Source organism: Mauremys mutica, chromosome 4 (genome assembly GCF_020497125.1).
Source record: "Mauremys mutica isolate MM-2020 ecotype Southern chromosome 4, ASM2049712v1, whole genome shotgun sequence".
Lineage (NCBI taxonomy): Eukaryota > Metazoa > Chordata > Testudines > Geoemydidae > Mauremys > Mauremys mutica.
In genome coordinates, this window is record NC_059075.1 from 29,593,448 (window position 1) to 29,621,367 (window position 27,920).

The 27,920-nt window shown below is 51.9% G+C and overlaps 2 protein-coding genes across 2 annotated transcripts in view; one reads left to right on the forward strand and one right to left on the reverse strand.

Moving 5' to 3' along the window:
• ITPK1 (inositol-tetrakisphosphate 1-kinase) overlaps nt 1–27,920 on the forward strand; it is a 256,870-nt gene that overhangs the window by 17,931 nt on the left and 211,019 nt on the right. The window lies entirely within an intron of this gene.
• LOC123369600 (kinesin-like protein KIF22) lies at nt 12–27,883 on the reverse strand. Its single transcript, XM_045015364.1, is given in 8 exon segments — nt 12–1,121; nt 1,172–1,651; nt 3,857–4,017; nt 4,529–4,623; nt 22,260–22,403; nt 22,778–23,084; nt 26,732–26,958; nt 26,960–27,883. Coding segments are annotated over 8 exon segments (2,721 nt in total). The 3' UTR covers nt 12–738.

Here is a 27,920-nt window from a genome sequence, read left to right on the forward strand (position 1 = left end):
AAATGGCTTTTTCTAAACATAATCTTCTTAAAAGTTTGTGTGTAGTTGGTTACTTTAATTCCTGCAACAGTGCAAACAAAGTTCAAAGTGCAACAGCCAGACCACTTTAAATACACAACAGTTTTGTTGTGGGAGGGAGGGATTGTGTAAAGTTACAGGTGAATATATGCCTTGTCTCTGTCTCCTCTTACTGGCATCGGCTCTGGGACTGACTGCCTCAGCTCAAAATTCTCAGGGGGGTTGCAGGGCTCAAAAGAGCTGGTCTCCCAGGTGCAAGTGTCTTCTCAGATCTTACCTCTGCACACCAAAGTGAATGGGTTCTGCTGGAAGCACCGCTGCAGGGATGCGGAGGGTAGGAGCGGCTTCTGTCTCAGTAGCCAGCATAGTCCAGGGACTGAAGGACATGGCTGGGTCCCAAATTATGGGCCTGCAGGGCCTGCTTGCTTAGCAGGAGGGCATTCTGGCTTAGGGTAGTGTCTGAGTTGCCTCTGCCTCTGCGTCTCTTCCCATGCTCTCCTTCACCATGACAATACTGTTCTTGGCCACAGTGACACTTTCCCTGGCCACTGTGATTTATCCTTGGCAGCTGCAAGGATCTTCTGTATTTCTTTCTACCTCTGGGTCTTAATGTACAGCATAGTTTTCCCTCTGTGACTCTGCCATGAATTCTGCAAAATCTTGTCCCAAGTCCTCCTTTTCTGCATCTCAGGTTTTCTTTTTTGACAGATACAGAGACTTTTATTGAGCGGGGGGCGGGAGCGCGAACGGGTCGCAGCCCAGGGCGCTCAGCAGGTTTGCTTTCAGGAAAGAGGCCACGTGTCGGGCTGTCATCCCCTCCACCTGCTGCAGGTCCTCCACCTGGCTGAAGGGCCCGTGCTGCTGTCTCCAGGCCAGGATGCGCTGGGCTCTCTTGTCCCCGATGCTGCACAGGGCCTGCAGCTCCTTGGCATCGCCCTCATTGAGCCGCGCCAGCAGGTTCTCCCGGCTCCGCGCCAGCAGGTCGGGGCACGACACCAGCTCCCAGCCCAGGGCCCGGTTCTCGGCCCCTGCTTCCTTTGTATGACCAGGATCCCTTCGGCTCCACTGGGCATGGCCTGCTGCCCAACGGGGGTCTGCACTTGCTGCAGGGGGAGGACCACAGTCTGTTTCTGGGCCCCAACGGGGGCCTCACTGTGGTGCAGAGGCTTGGGCTGACAGGCCTTGTCCAGCAGCGCCATGGCTTCCCGCTCCTTCTGCCTCTCCTTCAGCTTCTGCAGCTCGCGGCACGTCTCCTCCAGCTGGCGCAGCACGGCCACCTGCTCCTGCCGGGGGGTGCTGAGCAGTGGCAGCCTCCGCCCGGCCCCCCCCTGCTGCTTCTCCAGCTGCTCCAGCACCAGCAGCCGCTGCACCAGCCTTGGGTCCAGCTGCTCCAGGGGCAGCAGGGAGCTGAGTGGCTCAGCCTTGGGGGGCTCCTCCTCGGGAGGTCTCTTGGCTCCGGGGCCGGCACCCTCACTGCCAGCTCCAGGGTCCTCGGGAGGTCTCTTGCGTGCAGCTGGGGCCTGCAGCGTCTCCTGGGTGAAGGGCCGGTTCACCACCTGCTTGGACTTGGCAGCAAAGTTCAGCGTGTCAAAATAAAAGTGTTGCTCCATGGCGACATCAGCAGGTAGGGGATCTTGGGGGGGACAACTACTGCACTGGTGGGGTGCAAAATAAACTTTATTAAGAAAATGCAAAAACAGGGAAAATTCAGTAGTGAGGGGTATGGGGTTTAGACAATTGGGGAGGGGTTTCTTTTAGTAAATAGTATAGTGGGGTACAATACAGTTGGTAACCAAATACATTTATACTTCAGTGTTAACAAGTAGCTAACAATTTCTATGTAAAGGGTGTGTCACAGCAGCATATAACCAACTAACAGTTAAGGGTAAAATGTGTTAAATAACCAACAACTCTAGGTAAAAATGCGTTACAGTGGTGTAAATGTAAAATGTGAGGTGTGTCAGAGAGAAAAAGGGTAACCAATGGGGTTTTATGCTAGATTTCAGCAGTACAATTGAGGTTTGGCAGCAGTAGGAGCGGGGTGAACATGTGGGGTAAGGGATTAAAAAAGAGAGAGAGAGAGAGGAAGAGGAGCACGTGGTGGAGCGGAGACCAGAGGCACTGCGGAGAGAGATTTAAATTTAGGGAGACGCAGAGAGCAGACAGGCTGTAAGTTTAAGCAGCAAAGAGACTGCAACAAGTCAGGGAGACACAAAGAACAGACAGGCTGCAACGAGTGACTGGGGAAGCCCGGGAGGGGCGCACGAGGAGAACGGGGGAAACACAATTATACAGAACACAGCAAGGTCTTTATCTATGATCTAACTTAACCAAGACTACACAAATTAGCAAGTAACAAAACACAATACAACAATTCTCTAAGCCTAATTTACACAGTACAATGGAAACAATTTTCTAAACCTAACTTAATCACAGTTATGCAAAATGAAATTACAATTTATCTAGACTAAAGGCTAAACCTAACCTAATGGGTGCACCTTATACTAGGGGTAGTTTCAGAGGGCAGAGTGGTGTGTGCCCAGGATACAGCTTCAAGGGGGGGATTTAAGGTGGTGGCTGCAGCGGTGGGACGACTGCAAGTAGGCTGCCCAGGATAGAGTGCAGGGAGGCACAGCTTAGCAGCGGCACAGGTTTATTTCTAGCAGCAAAGGCGCTGCGGAGCTAGAAGCAGAGCAGTTACAGAACACAGACCACGGAGTTAACTTGGGTCTGCCTGCTGGGGAAAGAAAGCCAGCAGTTAGAACGAGGGAAGTGTGCAAGAGGTTTTCCTTACCAGTCCCCAGAACAGCAGTTTCAGCATCAGAGGAGGCAGAGAGGACTCGATTCGCTAACAATAATCAGGAGATCTTCAGGCAAAATTCGTTGTTCGTGGGAGGGGAGTTTAAAAATGGGGGTACGCTCAAAAACAAACGAGAGCGGGGAGAGGGCCCCCCAAAGACCCCTAGCTGATCAGACCAGGTGGCAATGCAGGAACCTCTCCGGGGGTCTGATCAGAAAATGTCTGGTTTTAAAGGCAAACTCAGGCAGTTTCCCGCCAGTAACTCTGATTGGTTCCCCTTGTTACAGGGGAGGAGAGAAGGCTGCAGGTGAGCACAGAACATGCCTGGGCAAGTTTTTGAGCCACAGATATGACTCATACACTCAGCTATTTGGCCACTTTAGGTCTTGCATTCCTGGGCAGAGCACCCTACACGGAGCTGGGTCTGAACAAAGAAGCTAGACAAAGGAGCAAGAAGCCCCCCTCCCTGAGCAGAGCAATGGCTCCAGTCAGTCTGCCCAAGCCATCCCCATGAGCAGGGCCAGGCTGTGACTTTGGTCATTTCAATGGCCAGGGGGGCGGCCACTTAGCACAAACAGAAAGAAAGGGGGGAAAAGGAATCCAGCAGGGGCACAGCTGTAACAGACATGCCCCCCTGGCCGACCCTGCGGGATGTGAGGGGGTTGCCCCGTGCAAAGACCAAGGCCAGAGGGGTTACAGATCCTCACTATCTGAGTAATCTAGGGGTGATGGTTCCTCGCCTGCAAGGGCAGGGCAGACACAACCCTGTGAATCAGCTGCTTGACCACTGCTATCCCCAACAGAGAGGCTACAAGAACAATAGCCACAGTAATAAGCCACTGCTTGATGGACTGGGCCCAGGATCCCAGCCCCCCATCTGGACCACTGGGCTTGCCACCAATCCCACTGCTCACGCTCCTTACGAATCTGAACGGCGAAGGAGGACAGTTGGTTAGCCATGGCTGAGATGTTCCACCCGGGCTGAAGGCGCAGGCAACATTGTCCCTTAAAGCAAGGATCAAGGTCCTTTAAGGCAACACAAGTCCTTTTGTAGGATGGTCTGGATTAGGAGATGGTTCTGCTTGGCGTAGTTGGCCAGGATTGTGAGCGCGTCGCTGGTTCGACGAAGCCCTTCGGCTGTGATGTTGGTGAGGGCCTCCAGACCAAGCGACAGTCCACGGATTTGCTGTAAAGTTAAACTGTAGGAGAAGGGGTTAAACTGTACATAGCCCTCTATGACCATTTCGGTGGCCGACTTAAGCCGCTCCCATGCGGTGGCTGCTCGTCGTTTGCGTGGTGAGGAGAAGAGGGGGCGACGGTGGTGAAAGAGTCCCCCTCCCTTTATGACAAGTTGCCCGATGGCACATACCCCTTTTGGGAAGGCGGGTAGGGCAGTTCGGGCAATGTTGTTTCCACAGAGCCATACTTGCCCTGGGGGAGAGGGTAGAAACTGTTTGTGGTGCTGGGGGGGCTCCTGGCCGGGGTTCTGTTACAGCAACAGGGGCGAATGAGTTGGGTTTCCGGTCGTCACTGCTGGTGTTGCACGTGAACAGGGGTCGATGGACCCAGTCTGTGTTGTTGCAGCCTGAGGCTGGATACTGTGGGGTTAGGTTCGTGAGAGGGAGGAACTGCCAGAGGAAAGGGGATCCTCCCTCTGAGGCCTCCTGTCTTGTGCAGGTGACACAATCATGTGATGAGGGGACATCTGACAGGTTCCCGATGAGGACCCCCTGCAGGGCGTAGGCTTTTAACCAGGCAACCAGGGGTTTTTCTCGAGGCGGGGTGGCAATCATGGCAGGTGATTCCTGTGAAGACATAAAAGAGAGGTTGCCCGTGTAGGGCCTGTTACGACCGGGCACTAAGCCAGTTGTGATGGGCCAGGTCAGGCTTGACCCGTCCATCTATTTGAATGTGGTAGGTGTTGGGGAACCAGCCAGGGGTGATGATGGTAGCTGGTTGTGGGGTGCAGGTCCCTTGAGCATTGGGGATAGAGACCCACACCGGCTGAGAGATACTGTAGGCTGGTTTCCAGGGCTCCCGTGGTTTGGGAGCGATCTCTGGCCATCGGCTGTATGCTGCATTAAGGGAGATGAGGGCTTGAGACAGGACCCGGTCCCAGCCCTTATAGTCAGGGGTGCCAAGTATGGCCCGAATTTGGGTCTTCAGCATTCCAATACGTCTTTCCACAGCCCCGCTACTTTGGGGGTGGTATGGCAGGTGGATGTGGAGACGCACCCCCCATTGGGACACCGTCTGGTCTATAATTTTACTGGTGAACGGTGGCCCTCCATCAGTCTGGATCTCTTCAGGTGCCCCGCAAGCAGCGATTACCTGGAGAAGGGCTATAGAGACAGCAGGTGCAGTAGATCGCCTGAGGGGAGAACACATTAACTGACGAGACCCCAGGTCGACTATTACAAGCCCCTTTGGGTACTGTTTTGCCCCCGGGAGGGGGCCAATGAGGTCCATCTGCCAGGTTGTACCTGGGCTGAAGTGCTCAGGGCTATAAGCACCGTGGGCATAGACAGGCTTGTTTGTGACTCGTGCCTGTTGGCAGCTTAGGCACCCTTGAACTGCTTGGGTGCACTGCTGCCTAAACACACTTGATGTTCGTGTTCCTCGGTTAGTTAACAGCTGATGTAGGGCACGGGCAGGCAGGTGCCCCCACTCTTCGTGGAGCCAGGTGACAAAGGGGTTGCTGCAAGAAATGATGTTAACCTGAGATGTGTCACACTTACCGTATTTTTCCGTGTATAAGATGCCCCATGTATAAGACGACCCCCACTTTTCTAACCCAAAATTCAGAAATCAATATTTTAAACATAAAACAGAACACATTTTTATTTAGTAATTAGGCAACATTTACATACCAGTACTATGATATTATGCATCACACTTAGCTTTGAGCAAATCACTTTATTCAGCCTCTATTGCATCACTGCTTCTTCTTCATCACTATTAGTTTCGAATATATCAGTTTCTTCAACTTCTATTGCATCACTGCTGTCTACTGAGTCACTGTCTATATATATATGAGATCATCCTCAGTTCCGTCCATGGCATTGCTGATTCCACATTTCTTGAAGGATTTCACAATCACCTTTTGTTTGACGCCATACCATGAGTTTAGAACCCAATTGCTAACCTCAGTAATGGTTGGTTTTTTCACTCTTCCTGTCGGTGTCAAGTTACCACCTGCTTTTTGAATCCATCTACTCCATTCTTCTCTCATCAGGGCTTTAAATGGCTTGTTTGAAACATCTAGTGGCTGTAGCTGACCTGTAAGTCCACCAGGAATAACTGCTAGCTGTGTTCGCAAATCCGATGCAACCCTTTTTGTCTTTTCTGTTAAATGTGCTCGGAACTGATCAAAGATAAGTAGAGCTGGCTTCTTTAAGAGCCCTCCAGGTCTTCTGGACCAAACCTTTGCAAACCAAAGGCCATAATGTCTTCATTCATCCATCCCTTCTCATGAACTTGCACAATAATGCCAGGTGGTATGGTCTCTTTAGGATATGTTTTCCTCTTAAATAAGCATAGGAGGCAGTTTAGTACCATCTGCACAGCATGAAAGCACAGCAGTATAATGTGTCTTTTCATGGCCACTTGTTTTGATTGCCACTGTTTTGATTCCTTTCACATCAGCAGTTCTGTTGGAAGGCACATCAAAATTGAGAGGCACCTCATCCATGTTTGCAATCTGACTTGGTTCAAAATCATATTTTTTCCGAAGTTGTATGACATAGGAGTGAAACTGTTGGATTTTATCCTCATAAACTGGTGGCATTGTCTGTGCTAACTCTGTTCGTGCTCTCATGGCCAACCCTTCTCTCCTCATGAAATTGAAGCACCATTTTGCCTTTCCTGGAAAATCAACAATCTTCATTTCGCTTGCAAACATTCTTGCCTGATATTGAATAAGCTTGGTTGACACACATAAGCCACTCTGGCGCTGCTCCATAATCCAAGTCTTAAGCCTCTGCTCCAAATTTGGCCATTTTGTTGGTTTTCCTCTTAAGGCCTTCTTTTTTGGCATCTTAAGGAGGAGTTCTTCCTGTTTTCTCCACTGTCTGATCATACACTCAGTGGGAGGAGGTCCAAACTGTCTCTCTGCAGCTCTATTTCCATGCTCTTTTGCATAACTGATTACATTCAGTCTGAATTTTGCAGAGTAAGACATTCACTTATTTATTTTTTTATTTTCTGACATCTTTATGGGCTCAGAACGCTCTGACATTACCGGTCCCTTTCGCATCTGCGCACTGCCTACACGCTCTCCACCTCCAACGGGATGTGTTCCAATTGGTTGGTTCAGCATCAGCTGACGTCAGTTACATAAGGCTCGTGATTGGAAGAAGCCTGTTTGCAGAGACAAGGTTGGGCAGTTTCGCAACCGCGCGGTTCTCTCCTCGGCTTACTTCCGTGTATAAGACGACCCTCAATTTTTAGTCTAACAATTTTAGGAAAAAGTATTGTCTTATACACAGAAAAATACGGTATATTCTCTGAGCTGCAGATCTAGCCTGGAATGAAGAGGGTTACTGTCAGACTTGTGTGAAGGGCAATGAGTAACAAACCATGGCAACTTGGACTGCGCTGCCAGTTGAGTAACCTGCGCCCAGATGTTTTCACGAGCAGTGGGCTGTCCCTCTCCCACCAGGATGGACACGCAGTAGCTTGAGTCCACTCCCAGGACCACACATGTTCTTGGATGGGCTGCTGCTATGTGGGAGGCGACTAGTAGGACACCCTCTGCTTCAGCTTTTTGAGCTGAGCTGGAAAAGTTGAGGGGTTTAACCTTGAGGGTGTTACAGGTGGCACACAGCATTCCTGCTCGGGGAGAAGGTGATGTGCCCCCATCAGATACAATCCAGGGGGCATAGACACTTAGCTGGGCAACAGCCCCGGGTTCATTAGGGACTGTGGTGGAGGAGGACTTGAGGGCCCAATGTCCGAATACCTCTTGGGCCTGGTAAACAAGTCGCTCCCAAGTAGCAGGGGCTCCCTGGAACTGGGGAGCTGGGGTGAAGGTTAGCCATGGGATGAGCTCCACATGAGGTCCCTTTAGGGTACCTGTGGCAGATTTGCCCCATGGGAGGGCACACTGAACGGCAAGCATGGCAATGCCCACAGGCCCGTAGCGGTACTCAGGTCCTGACAATTTTCGGGCCAGATTGTGGACAGGAAGGTTCTCTTGGGACACAGTTGCAGCCACATGGTCTGGGAACACAGTGAGAGTAATTTCGACGGGGTTGGTCGGGTTCCATCAAGCCAAGGTGGGCCCAGAGCCCAGCCAGGGAAGACACTGCATGTTCGGCCTCCGGTGTCCAGGGGATTTTAACGTTCCTGGCATATTGTTGCAGAGTGGACAGGCGTGGCAGCAATGCAGCAGGAAGAAACTGCCTGTGGTAATTGACTATGCCCAACATATGCTGCACCTCACGCCTGGGGGGTGCTACCCTCAGGGGGAAAGAACCTATCACCCACTCACCAGTTAAGTGGCATAGCCGTCCCTTTTCCACAGCAAAACCTAGGAACTGAAAGGTAGAAGCAGCAGTGAGGACACTTTTAGGCAGACTGAGGTTCCACCCATCAGTGGATAAAGCGGCCTGGACCTGTTCAGTGACCTTTTGTACTTCGGTCGGTGTGGGACCAGTTATGAATGTCGTCCACATAGTAGACGACATGGACGTTGGGGAGGGATGGTACCTTTTCTAACGTGCGAGTTAGGGCCTCACTGGCACAGGCAGGTGAGTTTTTGTACCCTTGGGGGCACGCTTGCAATTGGTACTGGGCTCCCTGGTAAGCGAAGTTTAACAGTCCCTTGGGATCATAGAGGGGGACCTGATAGCGGGGCCGGCTCCAGACCCCAGCGCGCCAAGTGCGCGCTTGGGGCAGCATTTTGCCGGTAGGGTGGCTGGCGGCTCCAGCGGACCTTCCGCAGTCATGCCTGCGGGAGGTCCGCTGGTCCCACGGCTCCGGTGCACCTTCCGCAGGCATCACTGCCTGGGGCGGCCAAATTCCTAGAGCCGCCCCTGCCTGATAGAACATATCCTTTAGTATCAGAGGGGTAGCCGTGTTAGTCTGGTTCTGTAGAAGCAGCAAAGAATCCTGTGGCACCTTATAGACTAACAGACGTTTTGCAGCATGAGCTTTCGTGGGTGAATACCCACTTCTTCAGATGCAAGTGGTGGAAATTTCCTGGGGCAGGTATATATAAGCAAGCAAGAAGCAAGCTAGAGATAACGAGGTTAAATCAATCAGGGTGGATGAGGCCCTGTTCTAGCAGTTGAGGTGTGAAAACCAAGGGAGGAGAAACTGGTTCTGTAATTGGCAAGCCATTCACAGTCTTTGTTTAGTCCTGAGCTGATGGTGTCAAATTTGCAGATGAACTGGAGCTCAGCAGTTTCTCTTTGAAGTCTGGTCCTAAAGTTTTTTTGCTGTAGGATGGCCACCTTAAGATCTGCTATAGTGTGGCCAGGGAGGTTGAAGTGTTCTCCTACAGGTTTTTGTATATTGCCATTCCTAATGTCTGATTTGTGTCCATTTATCCTTTTCCTTAGAGACTGTCCAGTTTGGCCGATGTACATAGCAGAGGGGCATTGCTGGCATATGATGGCATATATTACATTGGTGGAAGTGCAGGTGAATGAACCGGTGATGTTGTGGCTGATCTGGTTTGGTCCTGTGATGGTGTTGCTGGTGTAGATATGTGGGCAGAGTTGGCATCGAGGTTTGTTGCATGGATTGGTTCCTGAGCTAGAGTTACTATGGTGCGGTGTGCAGTTGCTGGTGAGAATATGCTTCAGGTTGGCAGGTTGTCTGTGGGCGAGAACTGGTCTGCCACCCAAGGCCTGTGAAAGTGTGGGATCATTGTCCAGGATGGGTTGTAGATCCCTGATGATGCGTTGTAGGGGTTTTAGCTGGGGACTGTATGTGATGGCCAGTGGAGTCCTGTTGGTTTCTTTCTTGGGTTTGTCTTCCAGTAGGAGGCTTCTGGGTACACGTCTGGCTCTGTTGATCTGTTTCCTTATTTCCTCGTGTGGGTACTGTAGTCTTGAGAATGCTTGGTGGAGATTTTCTAGGTGTTGGTCTCTGTCTGCGGGGTTAGAGCAGATACGGTTGTACCTCAGTGCTTGGCTGTAGACAATGGATCTTGTGGTGTGTCCGGGATGGAAGCTGGAGGCATGAAGGTAGGCATAGCGGTCGGTAGGTTTTCGGTATAGGGTGGTGTTGATGTGACCATCACTTATTTGCACCGTGGTGTCTAGGAAGTGGACCTCCCGTGTAGATTGGTCCAGGCTGAGGTTGATGGAGGGGTGGAAGCTGTTGAAATCGTGGTGGAATTTTTCCAGAGTCTCCTTCCCATGGGTCCAGATGATGAAGACGTCATCGATGTAGCGTAGGTAGAGAAGGGGCGTGAGTGGACGGGAGCTGAGGAAGCGTTGTTCCAGGTCGGCCATAAAAATATTGGCATATTGTGGGGCCATACGGGTGCCCATAGCGGTGCCACTGGTCTGGAGATATATATTGTCAGCAAATTTGAAATAGTTGTGTGTGAGGATAAAGCCACAGAGCTCAGCAACCAGGTGTGCTGTGGCATCATCAGGGATACTGTTCCTGACAGCTTGTATTCCATCAGTATGCGGGATGTTTGTGTAGAGAGCCTCTACATCCATGGTGGCCAGGATGGTGTTTTCTGGAAGGTCACCAATGCATTGTAGTTTCCTCAGGAAATCAGTGGTGTCACGGAGATAGCTGGGAGTGCTGGTAGCATAGGGTCTGAGTAGAGAGTCTACATATCCAGACAGTCCTTCAGTGAGAGTTCCAATGCCCGAGATGATGGGGCGTCCAGGATTTCCGGGTTTGTGGATCTTGGGTAGTAGATAGAATAACCCTGGTCGGGGCTCTAAGGGTATGTTGATTAGTTCTGGTGTTAGTGTAGGGAGTGTCCTGAGTAGATGGTGCAGTTTCTTAGTGTATTCCTCAGTGGGATCTGAGGGAAGTAGCCTGTAAAATTTAGTATTGGAGAGTTGTCTGGCGGCCTCCTTTTGGTAGTCAGACCTGTTCATGATGACAACAGCACCTCCTTTATCAGCCTCTTTGATTATAATGTCAGGATGGTTTCTGAGGCTGTGGATGGCATTGCGTTCTGCACGACTTAGGTTGTGAGGCAAGCGATGTTGTTTTTCCACAATTTCTGCCTGTGCACGTCGGCGGAAGCATTCAATGTATAGGTCCAGACTGTCATTTCGACCCTCAGGAGGAGTCCATGTGGAGTTCTTCTTCTTGTGCTGTTGGTGGGAGGGTAACTGTGTATCCGTGCGCTGTTCCGTGTTGTCCTGAAAGAATTCTTTGAGTCGGAGACGGCGAAAGTAGGCTTCCAGATCACCGCAGAACTGTATCATGTTGGTGGGGGTGGCAGGGCAGAAAGAGAGTCCCCGAGATAGGACAGACGTTTCTTCTGGGCTGAGTGTGTGGTTGGATAGATTGACGATATTGCTGGGTGGGTTAGGGGTACCACGGTTGTGGCCCCATGTGGCAGGATAAATGGACACAAATCAGACATTAGGAATGGCAATATACAAAAACCTGTAGGAGAACACTTCAACCTCCCTGGCCACACTATAGCAGATCTTAAGGTGGCCATCCTACAGCAAAAAAACTTTAGGACCAGACTTCAAAGAGAAACTGCTGAGCTCCAGTTCATCTGCAAATTTGACACCATCAGCTCAGGACTAAACAAAGACTGTGAATGGCTTGCCAATTACAGAACCAGTTTCTCCTCCCTTGGTTTTCACACCTCAACTGCTAGAACAGGGCCTCATCCACCCTGATTGATTTAACCTCGTTATCTCTAGCTTGCTTCTTGCTTGCTTATATATACCTGCCCCAGGAAATTTCCACCACTTGCATCTGAAGAAGTGGGTATTCACCCACGAAAGCTCATGCTGCAAAACGTCTGTTAGTCTATAAGGTGCCACAGGATTCTTTGCTGCTTCTACAGAACCAGACTAACACGGCTACCCCTCTGATACTTGACACCATGCAAGGCACTGCATTTAGCCGTATGGAGTGGAAATCCATCAACCTCATGAAGAAACTTGCACAAATACAGACAGATATCATCTTCCTTTCCAAATGCAAACGGATGGACATCATACCTAATGGACTAAAGGTAAAAAATCCACTACTATCTACATACTACACAGACCACAGTGAGAGATTATGCCATACTCTATCGAAGAAACTGAGGAACCACCTGATCAGCATCCTATACAGCAAACAGGAAAACATCAAAAAAGAGCTCTCCAACCTGGAGACTCTCATCAATAACCAAACTTCCATACAAACGGACTTCACTAAAATAAGACAGGAGATCTACATTACTCACTTCACCTCTCTACAAAGGAAAAAGGACTGTAAGCTGTCTAAACTCGTACCTGCCACATGGGGCCACAACCGTGGTACCCCTAACCCACCCAGCAATATCGTCAATCTATCCAACCACACACTCAGCCCAGAAGAAACGTCTGTCCTATCTCGGGGACTCTCTTTCTGCCCTGCCACCCCCACCAACATGATACAGTTCTGCGGTGATCTGGAAGCCTACTTTCGCCGTCTCCGACTCAAAGAATTCTTTCAGGACAACACGGAACAGCGCACGGATACACAGTTACCCTCCCACCAACAGCACAAGAAGAAGAACTCCACATGGACTCCTCCTGAGGGTCGAAATGACAGTCTGGACCTATACATTGAATGCTTCCGCCGACGTGCACAGGCAGAAATTGTGGAAAAACAACATCGCTTGCCTCACAACCTAAGTCGTGCAGAACGCAATGCCATCCACAGCCTCAGAAACCATCCTGACATTATAATCAAAGAGGCTGATAAAGGAGGTGCTGTTGTCATCATGAACAGGTCTGACTACCAAAAGGAGGCCGCCAGACAACTCTCCAATACTAAATTTTACAGGCTACTTCCCTCAGATCCCACTGAGGAATACACTAAGAAACTGCACCATCTACTCAGGACACTCCCTACACTAACACCAGAACTAATCAACATACCCTTAGAGCCCCGACCAGGGTTATTCTATCTACTACCCAAGATCCACAAACCCGGAAATCCTGGACGCCCCATCATCTCGGGCATTGGAACTCTCACTGAAGGACTGTCTGGATATGTAGACTCTCTACTCAGACCCTATGCTACCAGCACTCCCAGCTATCTCCGTGACACCACTGATTTCCTGAGGAAACTACAATGCATTGGTGACCTTCCAGAAAACACCATCCTGGCCACCATGGATGTAGAGGCTCTCTACACAAACATCCCGCATACTGATGGAATACAAGCTGTCAGGAACAGTATCCCTGATGATGCCACAGCACACCTGGTTGCTGAGCTCTGTGGCTTTATCCTCACACACAACTATTTCAAATTTGCTGACAATATATATCTCCAGACCAGTGGCACCGCTATGGGCACCCGTATGGCCCCACAATATGCCAATATTTTTATGGCCGACCTGGAACAACGCTTCCTCAGCTCCCGTCCACTCACGCCCCTTCTCTACCTACGCTACATCGATGACGTCTTCATCATCTGGACCCATGGGAAGGAGACTCTGGAAAAATTCCACCACGATTTCAACAGCTTCCACCCCTCCATCAACCTCAGCCTGGACCAATCTACACGGGAGGTCCACTTCCTAGACACCACGGTGCAAATAAGTGATGGTCACATCAACACCACCCTATACCGAAAACCTACCGACCGCTATGCCTACCTTCATGCCTCCAGCTTCCATCCCGGACACACCACAAGATCCATTGTCTACAGCCAAGCACTGAGGTACAACCGTATCTGCTCTAACCCCGCAGACAGAGACCAACACCTAGAAAATCTCCACCAAGCATTCTCAAGACTACAGTACCCACACGAGGAAATAAGGAAACAGATCAACAGAGCCAGACGTGTACCCAGAAGCCTCCTACTGGAAGACAAACCCAAGAAAGAAACCAACAGGACTCCACTGGCCATCACATACAGTCCCCAGCTAAAACCCCTACAACGCATCATCAGGGATCTACAACCCATCCTGGACAATGATCCCACACTTTCACAGGCCTTGGGTGGCAGACCAGTTCTCGCCCACAGACAACCTGCCAACCTGAAGCATATTCTCACCAGCAACTGCACACCGCACCATAGTAACTCTAGCTCAGGAACCAATCCATGCAACAAACCTCGATGCCAACTCTGCCCACATATCTACACCAGCAACACCATCACAGGACCAAACCAGATCAGCCACAACATCACCGGTTCATTCACCTGCACTTCCACCAATGTAATATATGCCATCATATGCCAGCAATGCCCCTCTGCTATGTACATCGGCCAAACTGGACAGTCTCTAAGGAAAAGGATAAATGGACACAAATCAGACATTAGGAATGGCAATATACAAAAACCTGTAGGAGAACACTTCAACCTCCCTGGCCACACTATAGCAGATCTTAAGGTGGCCATCCTACAGCAAAAAAACTTTAGGACCAGACTTCAAAGAGAAACTGCTGAGCTCCAGTTCATCTGCAAATTTGACACCATCAGCTCAGGACTAAACAAAGACTGTGAATGGCTTGCCAATTACAGAACCAGTTTCTCCTCCCTTGGTTTTCACACCTCAACTGCTAGAACAGGGCCTCATCCACCCTGATTGATTTAACCTCGTTATCTCTAGCTTGCTTCTTGCTTGCTTATATATACCTGCCCCAGGAAATTTCCACCACTTGCATCTGAAGAAGTGGGTATTCACCCACGAAAGCTCATGCTGCAAAACGTCTGTTAGTCTATAAGGTGCCACAGGATTCTTTGCTGCTTCTACAGAACCAGACTAACACGGCTACCCCTCTGATACTTGACACCATGCAAGGCACTGCATTTAGCCGTATGGAGTGGAAATCCATCAACCTCATGAAGAAACTTGCACAAATACAGACAGATATCATCTTCCTTTCCAAATGCAAACGGATGGACATCATACCTAATGGACTAAAGGTAAAAAATCCACTACTATCTACATACTACACAGACCACAGTGAGAGATTATGCCATACTCTATCGAAGAAACTGAGGAACCACCTGATCAGCATCCTATACAGCAAACAGGAAAACATCAAAAAAGAGCTCTCCAACCTGGAGACTCTCATCAATAACCAAACTTCCATACAAACGGACTTCACTAAAATAAGACAGGAGATCTACATTACTCACTTCACCTCTCTACAAAGGAAAAAGGACTGTAAGCTGTCTAAACTCGTACCTGCCACATGGGGCCACAACCGTGGTACCCCTAACCCACCCAGCAATATCGTCAATCTATCCAACCACACACTCAGCCCAGAAGAAACGTCTGTCCTATCTCGGGGACTCTCTTTCTGCCCTGCCACCCCCACCAACATGATACAGTTCTGCGGTGATCTGGAAGCCTACTTTCGCCGTCTCCGACTCAAAGAATTCTTTCAGGACAACACGGAACAGCGCACGGATACACAGTTACCCTCCCACCAACAGCACAAGAAGAAGAACTCCACATGGACTCCTCCTGAGGGTCGAAATGACAGTCTGGACCTATACATTGAATGCTTCCGCCGACGTGCACAGGCAGAAATTGTGGAAAAACAACATCGCTTGCCTCACAACCTAAGTCGTGCAGAACGCAATGCCATCCACAGCCTCAGAAACCATCCTGACATTATAATCAAAGAGGCTGATAAAGGAGGTGCTGTTGTCATCATGAACAGGTCTGACTACCAAAAGGAGGCCGCCAGACAACTCTCCAATACTAAATTTTACAGGCTACTTCCCTCAGATCCCACTGAGGAATACACTAAGAAACTGCACCATCTACTCAGGACACTCCCTACACTAACACCAGAACTAATCAACATACCCTTAGAGCCCCGACCAGGGTTATTCTATCTACTACCCAAGATCCACAAACCCGGAAATCCTGGACGCCCCATCATCTCGGGCATTGGAACTCTCACTGAAGGACTGTCTGGATATGTAGACTCTCTACTCAGACCCTATGCTACCAGCACTCCCAGCTATCTCCGTGACACCACTGATTTCCTGAGGAAACTACAATGCATTGGTGACCTTCCAGAAAACACCATCCTGGCCACCATGGATGTAGAGGCTCTCTACACAAACATCCCGCATACTGATGGAATACAAGCTGTCAGGAACAGTATCCCTGATGATGCCACAGCACACCTGGTTGCTGAGCTCTGTGGCTTTATCCTCACACACAACTATTTCAAATTTGCTGACAATATATATCTCCAGACCAGTGGCACCGCTATGGGCACCCGTATGGCCCCACAATATGCCAATATTTTTATGGCCGACCTGGAACAACGCTTCCTCAGCTCCCGTCCACTCACGCCCCTTCTCTACCTACGCTACATCGATGACGTCTTCATCATCTGGACCCATGGGAAGGAGACTCTGGAAAAATTCCACCACGATTTCAACAGCTTCCACCCCTCCATCAACCTCAGCCTGGACCAATCTACACGGGAGGTCCACTTCCTAGACACCACGGTGCAAATAAGTGATGGTCACATCAACACCACCCTATACCGAAAACCTACCGACCGCTATGCCTACCTTCATGCCTCCAGCTTCCATCCCGGACACACCACAAGATCCATTGTCTACAGCCAAGCACTGAGGTACAACCGTATCTGCTCTAACCCCGCAGACAGAGACCAACACCTAGAAAATCTCCACCAAGCATTCTCAAGACTACAGTACCCACACGAGGAAATAAGGAAACAGATCAACAGAGCCAGACGTGTACCCAGAAGCCTCCTACTGGAAGACAAACCCAAGAAAGAAACCAACAGGACTCCACTGGCCATCACATACAGTCCCCAGCTAAAACCCCTACAACGCATCATCAGGGATCTACAACCCATCCTGGACAATGATCCCACACTTTCACAGGCCTTGGGTGGCAGACCAGTTCTCGCCCACAGACAACCTGCCAACCTGAAGCATATTCTCACCAGCAACTGCACACCGCACCATAGTAACTCTAGCTCAGGAACCAATCCATGCAACAAACCTCGATGCCAACTCTGCCCACATATCTACACCAGCAACACCATCACAGGACCAAACCAGATCAGCCACAACATCACCGGTTCATTCACCTGCACTTCCACCAATGTAATATATGCCATCATATGCCAGCAATGCCCTCTGCTATGTACATCGGCCAAACTGGACAGTCTCTAAGGAAAAGGATAAATGGACACAAATCAGACATTAGGAATGGCAATATACAAAAACCTGTAGGAGAACACTTCAACCTCCCTGGCCACACTATAGCAGATCTTAAGGTGGCCATCCTACAGCAAAAAAACTTTAGGACCAGACTTCAAAGAGAAACTGCTGAGCTCCAGTTCATCTGCAAATTTGACACCATCAGCTCAGGACTAAACAAAGACTGTGAATGGCTTGCCAATTACAGAACCAGTTTCTCCTCCCTTGGTTTTCACACCTCAACTGCTAGAACAGGGCCTCATCCACCCTGATTGATTTAACCTCGTTATCTCTAGCTTGCTTCTTGCTTGCTTATATATACCTGCCCCAGGAAATTTCCACCACTTGCATCTGAAGAAGTGGGTATTCACCCACGAAAGCTCATGCTGCAAAACGTCTGTTAGTCTATAAGGTGCCACAGGATTCTTTGCTGCTTCTACAGAACCAGACTAACACGGCTACCCCTCTGATACTTGACACCATGCAAGGCACTGCATTTAGCCGTATGGAGTGGAAATCCATCAACCTCATGAAGAAACTTGCACAAATACAGACAGATATCATCTTCCTTTCCAAATGCAAACGGATGGACATCATACCTAATGGACTAAAGGTAAAAAATCCACTACTATCTACATACTACACAGACCACAGTGAGAGATTATGCCATACTCTATCGAAGAAACTGAGGAACCACCTGATCAGCATCCTATACAGCAAACAGGAAAACATCAAAAAAGAGCTCTCCAACCTGGAGACTCTCATCAATAACCAAACTTCCATACAAACGGACTTCACTAAAATAAGACAGGAGATCTACATTACTCACTTCACCTCTCTACAAAGGAAAAAGGACTGTAAGCTGTCTAAACTCGTACCTGCCACATGGGGCCACAACCGTGGTACCCCTAACCCACCCAGCAATATCGTCAATCTATCCAACCACACACTCAGCCCAGAAGAAACGTCTGTCCTATCTCGGGGACTCTCTTTCTGCCCTGCCACCCCACCAACATGATACAGTTCTGCGGTGATCTGGAAGCCTACTTTCGCCGTCTCCGACTCAAAGAATTCTTTCAGGACAACACGGAACAGCGCACGGATACACAGTTACCCTCCCACCAACAGCACAAGAAGAAGAACTCCACATGGACTCCTCCTGAGGGTCGAAATGACAGTCTGGACCTATACATTGAATGCTTCCGCCGACGTGCACAGGCAGAAATTGTGGAAAAACAACATCGCTTGCCTCACAACCTAAGTCGTGCAGAACGCAATGCCATCCACAGCCTCAGAAACCATCCTGACATTATAATCAAAGAGGCTGATAAAGGAGGTGCTGTTGTCATCATGAACAGGTCTGACTACCAAAAGGAGGCCGCCAGACAACTCTCCAATACTAAATTTTACAGGCTACTTCCCTCAGATCCCACTGAGGAATACACTAAGAAACTGCACCATCTACTCAGGACACTCCCTACACTAACACCAGAACTAATCAACATACCCTTAGAGCCCCGACCAGGGTTATTCTATCTACTACCCAAGATCCACAAACCCGGAAATCCTGGACGCCCCATCATCTCGGGCATTGGAACTCTCACTGAAGGACTGTCTGGATATGTAGACTCTCTACTCAGACCCTATGCTACCAGCACTCCCAGCTATCTCCGTGACACCACTGATTTCCTGAGGAAACTACAATGCATTGGTGACCTTCCAGAAAACACCATCCTGGCCACCATGGATGTAGAGGCTCTCTACACAAACATCCCGCATACTGATGGAATACAAGCTGTCAGGAACAGTATCCCTGATGATGCCACAGCACACCTGGTTGCTGAGCTCTGTGGCTTTATCCTCACACACAACTATTTCAAATTTGCTGACAATATATATCTCCAGACCAGTGGCACCGCTATGGGCACCCGTATGGCCCCACAATATGCCAATATTTTTATGGCCGACCTGGAACAACGCTTCCTCAGCTCCCGTCCACTCACGCCCCTTCTCTACCTACGCTACATCGATGACGTCTTCATCATCTGGACCCATGGGAAGGAGACTCTGGAAAAATTCCACCACGATTTCAACAGCTTCCACCCCTCCATCAACCTCAGCCTGGACCAATCTACACGGGAGGTCCACTTCCTAGACACCACGGTGCAAATAAGTGATGGTCACATCAACACCACCCTATACCGAAAACCTACCGACCGCTATGCCTACCTTCATGCCTCCAGCTTCCATCCCGGACACACCACAAGATCCATTGTCTACAGCCAAGCACTGAGGTACAACCGTATCTGCTCTAACCCCGCAGACAGAGACCAACACCTAGAAAATCTCCACCAAGCATTCTCAAGACTACAGTACCCACACGAGGAAATAAGGAAACAGATCAACAGAGCCAGACGTGTACCCAGAAGCCTCCTACTGGAAGACAAACCCAAGAAAGAAACCAACAGGACTCCACTGGCCATCACATACAGTCCCCAGCTAAAACCCCTACAACGCATCATCAGGGATCTACAACCCATCCTGGACAATGATCCCACACTTTCACAGGCCTTGGGTGGCAGACCAGTTCTCGCCCACAGACAACCTGCCAACCTGAAGCATATTCTCACCAGCAACTGCACACCGCACCATAGTAACTCTAGCTCAGGAACCAATCCATGCAACAAACCTCGATGCCAACTCTGCCCACATATCTACACCAGCAACACCATCACAGGACCAAACCAGATCAGCCACAACATCACCGGTTCATTCACCTGCACTTCCACCAATGTAATATATGCCATCATATGCCAGCAATGCCCCTCTGCTATGTACATCGGCCAAACTGGACAGTCTCTAAGGAAAAGGATAAATGGACACAAATCAGACATTAGGAATGGCAATATACAAAAACCTGTAGGAGAACACTTCAACCTCCCTGGCCACACTATAGCAGATCTTAAGGTGGCCATCCTACAGCAAAAAAACTTTAGGACCAGACTTCAAAGAGAAACTGCTGAGCTCCAGTTCATCTGCAAATTTGACACCATCAGCTCAGGACTAAACAAAGACTGTGAATGGCTTGCCAATTACAGAACCAGTTTCTCCTCCCTTGGTTTTCACACCTCAACTGCTAGAACAGGGCCTCATCCACCCTGATTGATTTAACCTCGTTATCTCTAGCTTGCTTCTTGCTTGCTTATATATACCTGCCCCAGGAAATTTCCACCACTTGCATCTGAAGAAGTGGGTATTCACCCACGAAAGCTCATGCTGCAAAACGTCTGTTAGTCTATAAGGTGCCACAATATCCTTTAGGTCTATTGTACATGCCCATTGGTTTGTGTCATCCAGTAGGATGTGCTCAATAGTGGGGATAACCCATTTAGCAGCGAATGCTACTGACCGTATGTGTTTGTTAGCGGCCCGATAATTGATAACCATTCTGTACTCATTGGGCTTGTGTGGTTTTGGGATTCCCCATGCACTGGATAGATATTTGCTCGCTGACACCCGCCGAATTTTATTCTCATTGAGCAGTGTCTCAATGAGCTGGGCAATGTGTGGTTGGCTGCTGGGGCAGTGGGTATGGGTCTGTATTTCCAGGGTGTGGGGTTAAGCAGTTCGGGTTCGTGGGGAGCTCTGGTACCAGATAGGGTGACAGGCAGTGCCTCCAGTACGGCTTTGGCCAGCTCGAAACGCCGTAACTCCTTGACTCCGAGGAGGGGCGTGGGCCCCACTAGTGCCCAAAATGTTATTTGGTGTGTGGTTTGTGTGTGCATGTACCTTTACTTCTGAGCAGGGCTTTGTGCTATTGAGGCCTTGCACATAGATAGTGTGTCCTGTGGGGGACGTGAGGGGGTACAATGGACACCTGTGCCCCCGTGTCCAGCAAAAAGGGGATGACGAGACCCTTGTCAAAAACTAGCGGATAATAGGGGCGGGGGTCCCCGGGCTGGGTGCTGGCCGCCGCCAAGCACCCGTCCGTTATCCGTTTTTTGGCTGGGAAGATGCTAGTCACTCTTCCCATACCAGAGCTATGGCCAAGGCTTTTTGCTGCTCACTGTTGAGCTTACGCACAACCTCCTTAGTGAGGCCTTTATACAACAAGAATCCAAAAATTTTCCGTTCTACGAATGAACGCTCTGGGTGCTGGGATGTGGGCTGGTGTGTGGTGGGTGGGAACTAATGGGTAGGGCTTAGGCTGAAGGCCACTTCACCCTCTCGAGGGCCTCATAGAGCTGCCCAATGGGGCATCCAGCATACCCCCTTAGCCACTGAACTGTTCCCGTGTCAGGGGTGGTACTATTATCCATGGCTAAGTCAATGGCAGCTTCATTTATGGGTATTTCAGTGGGGTCAACAACATGCCGGAAGGCATTAACCTGGTTAATCTGAGCCGGAGTTAGTCCTAGAGGGTGTTGGGCAGGGGACCATAGCATGATGGACCCCCCCCCCTTGCAATGGCACATCTTAGGGAAGAGAGGTCCTTGACACTTCCTTTGGGGACTTGGATCCCTGGAAGGGATTGCTGTAAATGGAGGATGGCCAGGGCTGGGGCAGTCAGGGGCCATGCGGTGTTAGATATTACCGGGCTCCCTGAGAGACCCCGGGACCAGGTACTGGTCCTGGCTAGTACTATGCCCTTTTCCCTATCCACTAGCTCCTGTCCATGTTCCAGGGCCAACCAGCCTAGCCACAGTAATGGCGGCTCATTGGCTACCCTAGCGGTGTCTGAGATGAACTCCTCCTTCATCTCCGCTTTGGAGCGGGGCCGGAATTCTGTGACCTGTGTGGCATTACCCTGACTATCAACCTTTATTCGGCTGATGGATATAGGCAGGGCCTCACTGGAGGTCACAGTGGGTGGGGGTGTATGGGCTTGGGCATCTGGTGGGGCAGAGGGTAGGGTGGGGTATAGCAATGTTTTTTCGAGGGGGAGTGGGGCCTCTGGGTGAACATATGGGGGTGGGTGTTCGGGGGTTTTATTGGGACTAGGCTAGCTAGTGGTAGGTGGTGACGGCCCTTCCTGGCTGGGCTGGCTAACGGCCTCCTTGGCCGAGGCCGTTAGGGTCCCATGTAAAACGGTTACCTTATCAAGGGCCTGGGCCAGTATTTCACAGGCAACTGTGGCCACCTTTTGGGGTTTGTATACATCAGGCCACAGTTTCTTGGGCTTCCGAACCCCTTCTAGTTTTTGCACCAGGTCCGTTAGTATTTGGTGGGCGGGGGACCCCTGCAAAATTCGGGGTTCAGGGGTGAGTTTAGATGGGGTCCCCCACAGGCTTTCATGACCCTCCCCACCTACCTCCAGAGGCGGGTAGGATCTGAATCTAAACTCTCCTGCCTTAGTGCAGGTTAGCCGGAGGCTGGAATCAGTGGGGCTGGCCCTGAATGTGGGGTGACAAGTTAAAGGCACCCCACATCAGTGAGCCCCAGGTGGGTAGTGTACACCCTGGAGCTCTGGCCTTTGCCAATCGTGCAGACACTCTAGGGCCTCAGGCTGCTGTTTACTTTGCAGCGAGTGGTACTGCAGGTGGTTGGTTTGGTCCTCATCTGTCCCAGAGGTCTTGGCCTCTTTCCAGGGACAGGGGAGGCAGCAATTGTTACCCCAAGATCCTGTTCGTGACGCCATGACCCTTCGGCTCCACTGGGCATGGCCTGCTGCCCAACGGGGGTCTGCACTTGCTGCAGGGGGAGGACCACAGTCTGTTTCTGGGCCCCGGCGGGGGCCTCGCTGTGGTGCAGAGGCTTGGGCTGACAGGCCTTGTCCAGCAGCGCCACGGCTTCCCGCTCCTTCTGCCTCTCCTTCAGCTTCTGCAGCTCACGGCGCGTCTCCTCCAGCTGGCGCAGCACGGCCACCCGCTCCCGCCGGGGGGTGCTGAGTAGCGGCAGCCTCTGCCCGGCCCCCCCGCTGCTGCTCCAGCAGCCGCTGCATCAGCCTTGGGTCCAGCTGCTCCAGGGGCAGCAGGGAGCTGAGCGGCTCGGCCTCGGGGGGGCTCCTCCTCGGGAGGTCTCTTGGCTCCGGGGCCGGCACCCTCACTGCCAGCTCCAGGGTCCTCGGGAGGTCTCTTGCGTGCAGCTGGGGCCTGCAGCGTCTCCTGGGTGAAGGGCCGGTTCACCACCTGCTTGGACTTGACAGCAAAGTTCAGTGTGCTCAGCGTGTCAAAATAAAAGTGTTGCTCCAGGGCGACATCAGCAGGTAGGGGATCTTGGGGGGACAACTACTGCACTGGTGGGGTGCAAAATAAACTTTATTAAGAAAATGCAAAAACAGGAAAATTCAGTAGTGAGGGGTATGGGGTTTAAGGTAGACAATTGGGGAGGGGTTTCTTTTAGTAAATAGTATAGTGGGGTACAATACAGTTGGTAACACATTTATACTTCAGTGTTAATTGAACAGGTAGCTAACAATTTCTGTGTAAAGGGTGTGTCACAGCAGCATATAACCAACTAACAGTTAAGGGTAAAATGTGTTAAATAACCAACAACTCTAGGTAAAAATGCATTACAGTGGTGTAAATGTAAAATGTGAGGTGTGTCAGAGAGAAAAAGGGTAACCAATGGGGTTTTATGCTAGATTTCAGCAATACAATTGAGGTTTGGCAACAGTAGGAGCGGGGTGAACATGTGGGGGAAGGGATTAAAAGAGAGAGAGATGGGGGAAGAGGAGCACGTGGTGGAGCGGAGACCAAAGGCAGAGGCACTGTGGAGGGAGATTTAAACTTAGGGAGACGCAGAGAGCAGACAGGCTGCAATGAGTGACTGGGGAAGCCCGGGAGGGGCGCACGGAGAGAATGGGGGAAACACAATTATACAGAACACAGCAAGGTCTTTATCTATGATCTAACTCAGGGGTCTCAAACTCAAATGACCCCGAGGGCCGCATGAGGACTAGTGCATTGGCCCGAGGGCCGCATCACTGACACGCCCCCTTGCTGCCCCTGGCCCCACCCCCAATCCACCTTTTCCATGAGGCCCCGCCCCTGCCCTGTCTCTTCTCCACCTCCTCCCCTAAGCGCGCGCAGTTTTAATAAATATATACACTCAGTAATGCACCTCACTCAAAGGACAAAACACGCACTTAGATTTACTGCCTAAGGCTCTGGGAGGGAGTTTGGGTGGGGGAGGGGGTCTGGATGCAGGCTCTGTGCTCGATGCAGGCTCCAGGCTGCGGCAGGGGGTGGGGGTGCAGGCTTTGGGACGGAGTTTGGGGATAGGAGGGAGTGCAGGGGTGAGGGCTGTGGGGCTGAGGGCGAGGGGTACATGATGCAGGAGGGGGCTCAGGGCTAGGGAAGAGGGTTGGGCTGTGGGGTGAGGGCTGTGGATGAGGGGTTCATAATGCGAGGGGGCTCAGGGCTAGGGAAGAGGGTTGGGCTGTGGGGTGAGGGCTGTGGATGAGGGGTTCATGATGCGAGGGGGCTCAGGGCTAGGGAAGAGGGTTGGGCTGTGGGGTGAGGGCTGTGGATGAGGGGTTCATGATGCGAGGGGGCTCAGGGCTAGGGAAGAGGGTTGGGCTGTGGGGTGAGGGCTGTGGATGAGGGGTTCATGATGTGGGGGCGCTCAGGGCTGGGGCAGAGGATTAGGGTGCGGGGGGATGAGGGGTTCATGATGTGGGGGCGCTCAGGGCTGGGGCAGAGGATTAGGGTGCGGGGGGATGAGGGGTTCATGATGTGGGGGCGCTCAGGGCTGGGGCAGAGGATTAGGGTGTGGGGGGATGAGGGCTCTGGCTGGGGCTGAGGATTTGGGTTATGGGGGCTGAGGGGTTCATGATGTGGGGGTGCTCAGGGCTGGGGCTGAGGATTAGGGTGCGGGGGGAATGAGGGCTCTGGCTGGGGCTGTGGGTTTGGGTTGGAGAGGCTCAGGGTAAGGGAAGCCTGCCTTGCCAGTACTGGCGGAGGGCAGGCACTAGGACCCTGCACCCTAATCCTCAGCCCCAGCCAGAGCCCTCATCCCCCCACACCCGAATCCTCTGCCCCAGCCCTGAGCGCTTCCCTTCCCCCCCCCCCCCCCAGCCCGGCCCCGGCGGGTCCCGCTTCCCTCCCCCACCCCCGGCCCCCCGGCCCCGGCCCCGGCCCCGGCGGGTCCCGCTTCCCCCCCCCCTTACCCGAGCGCGTCTCCGGCGGTCCCGCTCAGAGCCGCGTGGTGAGGGGGCGGGGCTGGGAGCTCCACGCCGAGCGCAGCGCTCAGCCCAGAGCTCCCAGCCCCGCCCCCTCCCCACGCGGCTCGGATCGGGGCGGGGCTCAGGCGCTCGGACGGAGACTCGGCGCTGTATGCGCCGAGGCTCCAGGAGAGGGGCGGAGGCGGGAGCCTCCGCTTTTCTCTTGGGGGCCCCTGCGGAGCGGGGAGCTCCGCGGGCCGCAGGGAAGAGCTCCGCGGGCCGCATGCGGCCCGCGGGCCGCATGTTTGAGACCCCTGATCTAACTTAACCAAGACTACACAAATTAGCAAGTAACAAAACACAATACAACAATTCTCTAAGCCTAATTTACACAGTACAATGGAAACAATTTTCTAAACCTAACTTAACCACAGTTATGCAAAATGAAATTACAATTTATCTAGACTAAAGGCTAAACCTAACCTAATGGGTGCACCTTATACTAGGGGTAGTTTCAGAGGGCAGAGTGGTGTGTGCCCAGGATACAGCTTCAAGGGGGGGATTTAAGGTGGTGGCTGCAGCGGTGGGACGACTGCAAGTAGGCTGCCCAGGATAGAGTGCAGGGAGGCACAGCTTAGCAGCGGCACAGGTTTATTTCTAGCAGCAAAGGCGCTGCGGAGCTAGAAGCAGAGCAGTTACAGAACACAGACCACGGAGTTAACTTGGGTCTGCCTGCTGGGGAAAGAAAGCCAGCAGTTAGAACGTGGGAAGTGTGCAAGAGGTTTTCCTTACCAATCCCCAGAACAGCAGTTTCAGCATCAGAGGAGGCAGAGAGGACTCGATTCGCTAACAATAATCAGGAGATCTTCAGGCAAAATTCGTTGTTCGTGGGAGGGGAGTTTAAAAACGGGGGTACGCTCAAAAACAAACGAGAGCGGGGAGAGGGCCCCCAAAGACCCCTAGCTGATCAGACCAGGTGGCAATGCAGGAACCTCTCCGGAGGTCTGATCAGAAAATGTCTGGTTTTAAAGGCAAACTCAGGCAGTTTCCCGCCAGTAACTCTGATTGGTTCCCCTTTTTACAGGGGAGGAGAGAAGGCTTCAGGTGAGCACAAACATGCCTGGGCAAGTTTTTGAGCCACAGGTATGACTCATACACTCAGCTATTTGGCCACTTTAGGTCTTGCATTCCTGGGCAGAGCACCCTACACCGAGCTGGGTGTAGCTAGACAAAAGAGCTACAAAAGAAGCTAGACAAAAGAGCAAGAAGCCCCCCTCCCTGAGCAGAGCAATGGCTCCAGTCAGTCTGCCCAAGCCATCCCCATGAGCAGGGCCAGGCTGTGACTTTGGTCAGTTCAATGGCCGGGGGGGCAGCCACTTAGCACAAACAGAAAGGAAGGGGGGAAAAGGAATCCAGCAGGGGCACAGCTGTAACAGACAGGGTCCAGCTGCTCCAGGGGCAGCAGGGAGCTGAGCGGCTCAGCCTCGGGGGGCTCCTCCTCGGGAGGTCTCTTGGCTCCGGGGCCGGCACCCTCACTGCCAGCTCCAGGGTCCTCGGGAGGTCTCTTGTGTGCAGCTGGGGCCTGCAGTGTCTCCTGGGTGAAGGGCCGGTTCACCACCTGCTTGGACTTGGTAGCTAAGTTCAGTGTGCTCAGTGTGTCAAAATAAAAGTGTTGCTCCGGGGCGACATTTTGCAATGATCACGCTGTGAGCCGAGCCCTCCAGGGAGTCCTGCAGCAGGCGGGTGAGCTTGCTGTCGCGGTACGGCACGCGGGGCAGCCCCTGGTTGAGGGCATCCACCACCTTGCTGAGCAGATGCAGGGAGGCATTGATGGCTCCGCTCTCCTTGAGCCACAGGCCACGGTTGCCAGTGCGCCGGTTGTCCTCAGAGCCAGCCAGCTCGATGAGGCAGAGCTTGGCCACATGGCGGCGGTGGGGGGGCACCCGCTGGCTCCGTGCCACCCGCACCAGCAGCATGGCGTGGCTGCAGCTCGAGTGGTCGTTGAGCTGAGTGGAGGCTACCGTGCGGTTGCGGCTGGCTGGCAGGAAGTGCTGCTCGAAGTCCCCAAAGCCTCTCAGCTCCTGCTCAGTCAGCCCCGGAATCAGGATGTTCTGGTCCCGGTCCTCCCGGATCGGCAGGTCCAGCACCTTCTCCTGGTAGATCTCCAGGTAGGACATGGAGACGGAGAAGTCCCACTCCTCAGCCCCGGGTGAGCAGCTCGCCTCCCGTGTCATCTGCAGGACATCCCACAGCGCCCGTGGGATCACACCTGGCTGTTCTGGGCTGCCCAGCATGGTGTATGTCTTACCAGCACTGGTAGGCCCATAGGCCAGCACACTGGCGTTCTGCCCCTCCAGCAGGTGGCACAGGACAGGCTGCACGGAGCCGGTGTAGATGTCATGCTGAGTAGCTTGATCGCCATAGAAGGTGTTGAACTGGTACTGCATAGTCTCCATCTTGTTCCTCCAGTTGATAATCTCCAGGGAGCGGGAATCGAGGCTGCGGATGCAGGGGTCCCCCTGGGTGCAGGGGCGCAGGCAGATGCACACTCGCACGTGGGCTGGGGGGCTGGCACGGCGGGGCTCGCCCAGGCTGGGTCTCTGCTGGGACAGCATGGTGCCCACCACAGGGGTGAGCCCCCTGCTCTCTTTC